This window comes from Strix aluco, chromosome 4 (genome assembly GCF_031877795.1).
Source record: "Strix aluco isolate bStrAlu1 chromosome 4, bStrAlu1.hap1, whole genome shotgun sequence".
In the NCBI taxonomy this organism is placed as follows: Eukaryota; Metazoa; Chordata; class Aves; order Strigiformes; family Strigidae; genus Strix; species Strix aluco.
In genome coordinates, this window is record NC_133934.1 from 107,148,731 (window position 1) to 107,159,564 (window position 10,834).

General features: G+C 48.3%; 1 protein-coding gene across 1 annotated transcript; it reads right to left on the bottom strand.

The window, feature by feature from the left end:
- Positions 1 to 1,932: 1,932 nt before the first annotated feature.
- On the bottom strand, positions 1,933 to 9,682 carry NOXRED1 (NADP dependent oxidoreductase domain containing 1). The gene is given in 16 exon segments (XM_074821304.1): positions 1,933 to 2,204; positions 2,206 to 2,268; positions 2,893 to 3,118; positions 3,974 to 4,046; positions 4,048 to 4,107; positions 4,676 to 4,820; positions 4,983 to 5,084; positions 5,570 to 5,644; positions 5,646 to 5,739; positions 5,827 to 5,936; positions 7,961 to 8,002; positions 8,004 to 8,157; positions 8,208 to 8,260; positions 8,605 to 8,656; positions 9,149 to 9,205; positions 9,619 to 9,682. Coding segments are annotated over 16 exon segments (1,596 nt in total). The 3' UTR covers positions 1,933 to 1,978.
- Between the last annotated feature and the right edge of the window lie 1,152 nt (positions 9,683 to 10,834).

Consider the following 10,834-nt stretch of genomic DNA (forward strand, 5'->3'; position numbering starts at 1 on the left):
TCCAGGTCCAGCTGGCTCAGATAGCCAGTCACCCATCCTTTTCTTCATGAGCCATACGGCTTGTCAGTTTAATTAGTTTTTACATGTGTGTATAGACTTTGTTGTTGACAATATAATTTAGCAAACAGCAATGTTTTTGCATTAGGCAGAAAACTCCAGCTCATTCACCCGTAACTTGCGTGTTCTGCAAGAGCAAAGAGGAAAGCAGAGCTATTTGTGCCACTAAGAGACCAGATGTAATGCCATCCCCCACAGTAAATCTGGAGAATGAGTGGTCTGCTCTGCTTCTACAATGTCACATGGGGCTCAGATCCCTCTCAAGTTGCCACTTCAAGTGTGAAACTGTTCCAAAATTCAGAAATTCAGTTCTTTTTCCTGCTGCTCTGACACTGAATGGTATTAGCTGTTGCCCTGTCAAATGAGAATTTCAGATATTTTGTCTTGTATTTCAGGAGATTTCACGACACGTGCGAGAGTTGCTGGGGATTGAGGAGCCTCTCTTCAACAGATCCATTGCCCTCCCATACAGAGACTGCATGGGTCTCTTCCTGGAGCGAAAGTCACGATCAGGAAAGAAAGCAGATGCCCTCACTTTCTCACAGATTATCCAAGAAGCAGCACTGGAGCCCTATACTACAGCTCCTCCTTTGCAACCAGCCCAGGCTGGAGTAGAAGCAGATGCTCTCCCTGTACCACAGAGCACCCAGAAGCAGGATTAGAGACTCACACTGCACTTCCACCTTTGTAAGAAGCCCAGCAGAATATATCCTTGTTACCTTGCAGTTTGTCCAAGGAGGTACAGTTTCACCTTCTATTGATTATGGAAAAGGCCATTGCAGCTCTTAGCCATTTGATTACAGCAAATACATCCCCCCCTTGGCACTTTTCTGCAATCCTTCATTTGGTTCCAGGAGCTAAGTGAAGCAGAAGCTATAAATCAGACTGTATCAGTGCCTGTCTTTCACTTCTGCTTCACAGTTGATTAAAAAGACCAAAAACCAATCACAGACATATTTTAATTACCAGTGATGATAAAAACTTTCCTGCAGCTCAGGTGAATAGATTTCTGTCAGGTTTTAGTGTCTGCAGACTGGGCTCACTGTAAAGCCCAGATGTAAGATAAATGGCATAAACAATAACTGGTATACAGGTGTGGTGCCAGCTGCTGTCGGCAATTGTAACTAAGCAAGGGGCCTAGTTACAACATGCACAACTAATCCCTGGCCTCACCACAGAAATTATTTCCTGTGAGGCAGGCAGTGGTTTATCATAGTAAACAGAACTGAAACACATTATAGATGATGGGAGGAAGTGTAACAGAATACTGTAAGCTGAACTAGAGAATTTAGGGAATAAAAAAAAAGCTTTGTCCTGGGAGGATTTGGACAGAATACCCAGTTACCTCCTTTTTACCTGAAATACGTATCATGTACTCTGTGGTGTGTGTGTGGGGGTGCATTATCATCAGCAAGAAAGTGCGAGTAAATGCCGATTAAGGCATGGTTCAACAGAAAGAATGCTCCTGACTAAATCATTGCTATTTTGTCTGGCATCAACGGCTTCCTCGAGATCCCCCATGGAAAAAATTTATCAAAAAAAAAAAAAGGCTGGGCCCAATCTTGTTTAATTATTTACACCAAACCTGTAGCCACTACAAAATACCTGTAATTTCTTTTGTAATTCAGTTTTCTATTGAAACTCCAACACAAATCCAGTGAAACTGAAGCAGTTCATAAGTCTAGATGACTATGTAATAAGCAAAAAAAAATAAAGCAAGACTCAGGCAGACAGGGAGAAGCAAGTTTGCTGAGCAGTCTAGAGAGTGAAGCTTGTAGAAGCAAATGTGTACATAGGGTTATTGCCAGGAATATTTTAAACAGTACAAGAGTGACCAGTGCTGGTTCTTGCACCCCTCAGTCCCATGAGGGGGCTGGGATGAGATCTCAGCAAAGCATTCTGCTGCAGGCTTCGTTATCGTTTACGAGGATTTAGAATCATAGTCAGCCGTTTCCTCTGGAATTTCTGAGAAAATATTGGAAGCAGCTATGGAGAATGGAGACTTGTCATCAAATGTCACACCAGGCTCCACTACAGCTGGAGTAAGAGATGTCTTGGTGCTGATCAGCCCTCACTGCTTTGTAGGCCAGTCTTCAAAGGATGCCTGGTATAGTACAGCAAGATGGTGCTGGACAAGCTCACTCTTTTAGCAGCTGGCTAAAGGGTCACTCTCTCAGTTGTGCAGCTGTCAGGTCAAACCAGGGAAAGGTTCTGGGAAGAGAAAACACGTGGAAACATTAATGGGCAATAACTGTCTGAAGCAGCTTGCTAATAATTTAACAATTATTTTCTTCAGTGTCTGACTACGAGTCTCTTTCTTGCATCTCTGAGAAACAATCAGACTCAGAGGCTTCGATCTAAAGTGTTCCAGGCATTACTCTGCCATGCAGAGCAAAACTGAGCCTAATGGCTCTAGAACAATCCTACACAAGCAGAAGTTCTTTCCCTCAAGCAGTGTTCCCGTGTCTTAACGTACTCCATAGTCTAGTTCATAAACTACCGTAAGTTCATTACCCATAAGAACTGTCCTCTCTAGATGTTTCCATAGGAAATTTTTTTTCTGCATCCAACGCCCCAGTCCTGATCAGTGGCTTCGGACAACCATCATAAGTAGCCAAACAGGAACCAGGGACAAAATAACTCAGGGATGATAGTCCAGGTCTAGATGCTAATACATCACCTAAGGCAATCTTCCCTTGGCTGCTATGTGGTCCTAAGGCCACACATCTTCCAACCCAACAAGACAGCCCATGCTTCAGCTGTGGGATGAGGCAAGTTTCAGACCAAAGAGGAAGCCTGGACAAGCAGTACCTCAGCATTCAACCCTTTACTTACTCCTCTTGAGTCATTGACAAGGAAAAACCTTTACTGACAAAACTCTTACACACAAACCATGGGTAGAAAGTTTTCTGCTCTGCACAGATGGGGCAGCATTCAGGAAAGCAGAGGTTATTGGGTAATTTCAGTGTCTTCTGGTGAAGTAAGTTCTGCAATGTGCTGCTGTTCAGGGCTATGTAGAAAATGGCCACCAGCCATTCAGCATTGACTCTTATTTTCCATGCAGGACAAACAAAGTCAAATGCCAATTACCAGTGTGCACACAGGTGTGAAGAGAGATTCTCATCTCCCACTCCTGTGAAGAATTGCACTGGCAATCAATCAGAGCTGGTTTATTTGACACCTCTGATCTAGGATCATTTTAGGTGAGGGATGCTGAAATTATTAGTAACAAGTCTAGTAACACTTGTATTTTCTGTAGCTCATTCTCATTGAGTAAACAGGAGTCCTTTACAGGCTGCATATAAGGTCATATAACCATTCATCCATCATGGCCTGATGAGCAGTGTAGCTGCTTTAAGAGCATTCAGCAACGCAAGAATTGGAAGTGCACACAGAAGCATATAATGAAATTGCAATGGGCAGAGGTAGCAGCTGGCAATAGGAACAGCACGCGCATGGAAATGGTTGTGCTTGAGGAAAGAGAAAAGGGTTTTGGGCCATGTTCTTACCCAGAAAGTATATCTTGGCTCCTGCTCACTGATTTAGCCTCAGAGCTACTATTGTTTCATGAAGGGAAATGGTAGCTGTTTAGAAACTGGTGGCAGGTACATGGAAAGCAGTGCTCCTGAAAGAAAGGGTGACCCCCGGAGAGCTAATCAGAGAGACTGGTGAAGGAGGCACATACTGCCTCATTTTGCCCCCCCACTGCTGGTGCACGACTACCCCCTTCCATGCACTCCAGCTTTAGCTGTACAGCAGCAGGATTTCTCTAGGAGGGTTTTCTTCCCCACACCGCACTAACTAACAAAATTATCTCCACGCCAGACCCAGCCTTGAATCATAAAGGCAGGGGAACCACTGAGTGCAACTCCTCAGAACTGCTGCCAGGTTTAAGCAAAAAGTGAGTTTTTACCTCAGGAGCTGCAGGTACATGTTGCCTGTGCAGCAGCAGGGTCTCGCAGAGTGGCTGGGACTGTCCCCTTTGCCCCCCCACTCATTGGTAGGCTCCTGGCCAGAGCACCAGTATTGCGGAGAAGGAGTTGCTTCAGCCTGGAAGAGGAGGCAGCCAGGATGAGGGAGAGGGAGAGGGAGAGGGAGAGGGAGAGGGAGAGGGAGAGGGAGAGGGAGAGGGAGAGGGAGAGGGAGAGGGAGAGGGAGAGGGAGAGGGAGAGGGAGAGGGAGAGGGGATGCTCTCGGAGGGCCCAGGCTTGCTATGGCAGAGCAGGTGCCCGGAGCTGGCGGTGGTTGCACAGCATGGGTGGGATTGTGACATTTTAAGGCCCTGCATGAGGAAAACTCAGAGGAAGCCACAGGGAATATCCCACTGCACCAGCCATGGCTGAGTCAACAGCTGCTGGGATTCATCCCACTAATATTTCTTATAATGACTTCTTTCCAACAGCAATCGTAACCAGTGAGGAGGGTTCTTCCTACTTGATGGACCCTCATTGCCTTGTGTTAAAATTAATCCATGGGTCTTAACACTGCCAGTGGAGAGATGGCCATAGTAAGATTGTTAATTGTGCCATGTAGTGGCCTGTTTTAAAAAAAAAAAAAAATGTAAAAATGTGTAAAAATCATCCCTTGCACTTTCTCCCCCAGTGCACATAGGTCATACCACATCTGCAGCAGCACAGAAATGTGTCAAGTTCCAGGTCCCTCCCCACTGCAGGCAGATTCCCTCAAGCAAGGTCTCTCCTATCTTTTCCTCTCCTCTCCCCTCTCCAGCTGGATCCCCACTACTTGTCTGCCCTTCCTCAGACCTGCAATCAATAGCCAGCATCACTCAGGGTTAACTGATGGGGGAGGGACTAGGTTTAGCTGGTAAGGAGGAAGCAGTTATCCTTTGCACTACTTGCAAACCTTTTACTAGTAGACAGCCTGGCCCATAGCGCTGAAGAGCAGCATCACATTTGGCCCCTCACTGGTCACCTCGGCAGAAGGCCAGGAACTGGCCTGACTGCAGGGGCTGGGCACCCCCAGACATCAGGAGCAGGGGGTACAGGTCATACCCCTGCACTTGGAGCCTTTGGGAGAGCTAGGGCAGCAACTTAAAGTGCAACACAATGCACTGGGTTTGCTTTTTCAACCGTGGAGACTGCAGACTGCTTCTTTGCACCTTGTTTCCTGAGCTGTCTCACAACAGGTTATCTTGCAGCGATAATCTGAGGCCCTGGCAGGAGAAGGGTTTCAATGCTGGCATTGTGTTTGATCTGGAGCTCCCTTGACTCCTTTTGATCGTGTTTTCACATTTATAGCCACAAAGTCTACAACTTCCTCTAGACAAACACAAAGCTGAAACTCTGAAGTGTTCCTGTGACTCCAGCAGTCGGGGACTTGGGGAAGTGACCAACTATGACAAGGTTTGCAAAGACATTTCACAATAAAATTGTGAGAGGCAATAAGAGCTGTGCTCCGGCTCGGCCAGAGCACGTGATGCACTGTGCTTGTCCCACGAGGTCCCAAATGATGGCAGCACATCCAGACTCTGAAATAACGTGGTCCGTTTTACCTGAGGAGAGGGATGGCAGTGACGAGGCTGGACACAATGCAGGGTTTCTGGATGGCAGGCTGAATGATGGAGCACGTGTGGTGGGAAACAGCAGAGGAACACAACGTCCGCCCAGGCCACCAGCGGAGCATTGTTGTAAAAGCACACAAGCCTCTGCTTCTTCAGGTCTGCTGCGATAAGCAAGAAAGGAACTCAAAGCCCATAGAAGGAACACAGGTGACCTACCAGCACCTCTGGGCACCAGCAGCATGGTTTACCTGTGCTCTGCCCCATGCAGGTGAAACACAAACCACCGCTCCCAGGCTGGGACCGCTGCCTGCCTGCCCAAAGTGGCACAGAGGGACTTGGCTGCTGCCCATCACCGTTCCTACATGGCAAAAGGCAGCAGCAGAGTGACACAGAGCAGACAGCCTCTCCGCCAGAAGTAAACATGCAGAGAGTTCAGCTGCCTCAGCTGCCTGGCCCCAGTTCACACAGGCTGATTTAAAGCCTTTAGCTGAAACAGCCGAGCCTTGGGATCTGGCTAGTTTTCAAGATCTATAAAAAGCCATTTAATAATCCCTGCTTCCTCTCTGCCCTGAGATGATTAGAAAGAGGATTTTATTGTTCCAAACATCTCCCTGGAGGACTGTTCTCCCCACTTGTCTTGTTTTATATAAGAGTTTACGGGGCAGTTGACAGTTTGTATACAAACAGTTGCTGTAATGCTGTGGGCTGATCTCTCCTGGTTGGGCCTTCAGAGCCCAGCAAGAAGCTCGTCTGCTACAACTGACCATGCAGCCATGAAACAAGGAGAGGGATGTCTCTATTTCAGCACTGCTGCTCATCTGGGGATATGTTTTCTCTGTTGGGTGAATATTTAACAACCTGGAGTCTCAGTCACCAACCAGGCTCTTGGCAAATGACAAGGAGATTTTTGAAGAGCCACAAAAATGGGGGGACTAAACTAAAATGGGCCTTAAACTAGCCAACGCTCAAAGAACAGGGTTAATGTCTCCACCACATTCAGATGGGATTGGTAAAAAAAGCAAACAACTGAATTAATGTTTGGCAGAGAGTAGGTTTCCAATCAAATAAAGATCTTTTCTACAACAGCATCCTCTGCTTCCAATAAAAAACCTGGAAATTCCGTATCTTCAATATTTTTTGCAGAAAAACATTATTCAGTGAGTTCTGCCTAACGTGCTATGAAAAAAGTGCAGTTAAAAGTCCACATAAATGCAGTCCCACTTCCAGGCCTAGGCTGGGGAGCACTCAGGGCACCTGGTGGAAACATGGATTCTGGGGTGCAGAGTCCAGGTCAGCATCAGGAGTGTGCAGGCCAGCTGCTTCCCAAGGTGGCCCCTGCTGAGAGTCCCAACCTTCAGGCCGTGGCTGTACCCCAAGGAAGGTGACAAACCCTTCTCAGTTCTGCTTTGCCTGGGGAAGCAGAGAAGCTGGCATCAGCCCAGCATGAGCCACATTTCCCCTGACCACGTGTGGTCCCACCCTTCCAAGAAGGGTCCCATGCCACATGTCTGGATAGCACATCCCAACCCCACTCCCTGCATCCAGCCCAACTCACGCCCCTGCTCTCCAGTGGGATTGCCAGAGAGGCAGAGGCTGATGGCTGCAGCCTGGCATGCACAGCATCCATGGGCCTTGGGACTAGACCCCAGGGAGCACGGTGTCCCCATCCCAAAACACACCACCCATGGTGGGGCTAACTGGCCTCTAACTGTGAAGCAGCTCAGCAATTAAGAGCTGATACCTGGCAGATACATGAACCCACAGGGTGTACAAGCTCAGGGACAGGTCAGCATGAGAAGGATAGACTAGTGACAGCAGAGGCAGCTGCTGAGAAGAGACATGGGACAACACATGCTAGTGGAGGACAATTGGCTCATTATAAATCATATAGGTTAGAGGCAGAAACAAGTCCCAGGTGTTGGGCACTACAAGGTTTGTGGGATGAAACCCTGAGTTGGTGCTAGAGACAATCTTTATTCCCTGGTTTTCTCAGCGGAAAACTAGTCCAAGTGATTTAGGACTGACTGACGGTGAGTTTATACAAATGCAGATGTTCAGTAACCAGCAAGTGTGGGTATAAACAGTAGGTGAGTTTTTAACCATGCAGAACCAGATAAAAACAATCTGCAAACTGTAGCATTGTGTAGGAATACCTATATAATGCTTAACTTCATACAGAGGGGGTGTGAACCATAGGAGAAACTCCCTACAGAGACCAGTCACCTTCCAGTCACCTGAATGACCAGTGATGTGCCTGTGCCATGTTTTAGCTCAGTAAAGATGCAGTAGTTTGGGAAGAGCACATCAAGCTTTCTCCCTGACATGACTGTGTCACCCAGCCAGCACATTTTACCGACAGTGAGAACCTCACTTCCACCTTACCTGAGGTCGTGGAGAAGTTTGCAGAAGATGGCATAGGCACATCAAAAACCCCTTGCAACTCCTTCTCAGATACATCAAGGCCTCTTCACCTTCTACTGCTTCATCAGCCTGAGAGGACTTGAAAGGCTCTGTAAGGTCCCACATCTTGGCCCAGAAGGACAAGCATCAGCAGCAAGGATTTAGAAGAGGGAGACAGCCTCAACCCATGCAGCATTACAGTCCATCCCAGCACCTGCCAGGGTTGTACCTGAAACGTGAGACCCCAGCCCTTCTTGGGGTTTCTCCTTGCTGACACAGGGCCTAGAAAAGTGGCTGATGCCACATGCAACACAGCCACCGAGAACAGGATGCATCAGTGGACATCTGAACCTGTGCTTTCTCTGATGCTACATTTCTCTGTTACACAAGTCCCAGCTGGACTCTAAAGCCAAGCCACCTGCAAGCTGCTGGCACAGTGCTTGGGACAGACTTCACTGGAGCTGCTCTTGGGCTGGAAGTAATGAGAAAATCAAACCTTCAGCAAGTGGTTCAGTTTTCCAGTTCAAAGCTATTCATTCATCCTCAGCTTTCCTAGGCCAATACTGTGCCTTCTGCCCTCCCCAGCTCTTGGCCCAAGCGAGACACTGCTGAGCTATCTCAGTTACCTGTGTCCTCTGATGGAACCCGAAGCACACTTCAGTGTATCACAGACCTGCACTGGAGATGGAGAGAGGTGAAAATTGGCCCGTTCCCTAAGGCTCTCTGCAGCTCACCCAACTCAGGCATGGCTCACATGGGATGAGAGGCACCAACTGGGCTGAAACACCCACCACCAAGCTCATCAGGGACAAAAATGATCTCACGCCCCATCACAAGCAGTTGTAGTCCTTTCTTGCGCTGTTCACCACCCACAGGTTACTGGTGCCCATGGCACCATAGTCAGCACAAGGAACAAGGCCCCTAAGTTTCCACCCACTCAGGTTCTGTCCTGGTTCACATCCCCTCGTGGTGTGGCAGGCACCAGCCCTACCTGTGCAGGCAGTGAGCCCAGACCCCTGGGCACTGCTGCTGCCACAGGAAGCACCCTGTTACTGCAGAACTGCACTTTCCCCCAGGGAAGCTGGGAATGTGGGCTTTTCCAGAGCCACTGCAGCCTTCCCTGGAGCACAGAAGAAAGCAGAAATCAATCTGCGGGAGGACCACCCTCACTGCAGCAGTTCCTGTGTTTTTCTGTTTGGTACAGATGTGCCACCCAAGAGCCAGCAGCTAGGTCAGCATGAAAAAACAAAAAGGGCAGGGGTTTAACATGTCTCTATGCCAGCTCCTGCCCACACATGTTCATGGGGAAAAGGTGCTCTCATCCAGAAGGCTGGCCTCTCCAGTGGGGGCAGATGGGTTGAATTTCCAATGGAAGTAAAAAAAAAGCAGCATTTTGCTACCATCATGCAAATTCTATCTACATTCTACTTAATCAGCTGAACTATGCCGCCTAAAAGCAGATAGACACCAAAAGCACACAGAGCCTAGGGCATGTATTAAAGCCTGTATCCCACTGAGTTTGTCCCAAAATCATCCTCATCAGCTGGGCAGTGCCTGCCACATTGCTAAAAAGAAAAAAAATCCAACCAAAACCACTAGCTCTACAGTAATTTCAGGTTTACTACATACATAAGCCCCACCTCCCCAGCCATAGGACACATTTCCCTGGAAATCCTCCTCTTCCTGCCCACACAGAGTAGTCATGGGTAGCCTGTGAGCTGTGGCCTCAGAGGAACCCAGGAACAACTGTTGGGGCTCCCAAATGCTGCCTTATAGAAAAACATTCCCTGATGCACCACGCAGTCAATCAGACACTGACACCAGCCATGGTATTCTGGTACTCACAAAGCTGGTATCTAGCTTCTAGTACTGGGGTGTGAGGAACAACTAAATCGCTAACCCCATCCCATGTGGCACATCAGCATTTTCTGTTACGAGTGGTCCTGCTTTGCTTGGGACCTTGGCAGTGCCGATACACACAGGTCAGAAGCGCTGCATCCTGCAAACTGCACCCTGAAGTCAGGGGATCCGTGGGCACAGCCAGCTCACAGCTCCCCTGCGGCTGGATTTACACCTCCGTACACACCTCTATCAGTGGTCAAGAGAGGCTTCCAGGATGAATGCTTGGAGAATACAGGCATGAAGATTTATTTTATGGCTTCATCAGATTCCTCCAAGGGTATGTTCAGCTTCTCCCACTGCTCCCTGACATAAATCCCAGCCAGTGACACCATTCCAACTCCTACAACCCAGCAATGTCCCAGCCTGCGGCATGGAGGAGAGCCTGGCAGCAAACCTAACCCTGGCCAACAGCATCCTGGGTTGCCTTAGGATGAATATTGCCAGCAGATTAAGGAAGGTGATCCTTCCCCTCTAAATCCAGAGTGCTGTGTCCAGTTCTGGGCTCTTCAGTACAAAAGAGACATGGACATACTGGAGAGAGTCCAGCAAAGGGCCACAAAGATGACTAAGGGAGTGGAGCATCTCTTGTATGAGAGGCTGAGAGCTAGGACTGTTCAGCCTGAAGAAGGGTCAGGGTGGATCTTACAAATGTAAGTATCTGATGAGAGGGAAGGAAGAAAAGGGACCCAGACTCTTTCCAGTGGTGCCTAGTGCCCCACAAGAGGCAGTGGGCACGAACTGAAATGTTGAAAGACCATCTAAAGACAAGAAAACACCTTTTTACAGTGAAGGTGGTCAAATTCAGGAACAGGTTGCCCAGAGAAGCTGAGTCATCTCCAGCTGTGGAGATACTGGAAACCCAAATAGACACAGTCCTGGTCTACCTGTTCCAGGTGACCCTGCTTGAGCAGGGTTAGACTAAATGATCAAGAGCTCCCTTCCAACCTAAACAAT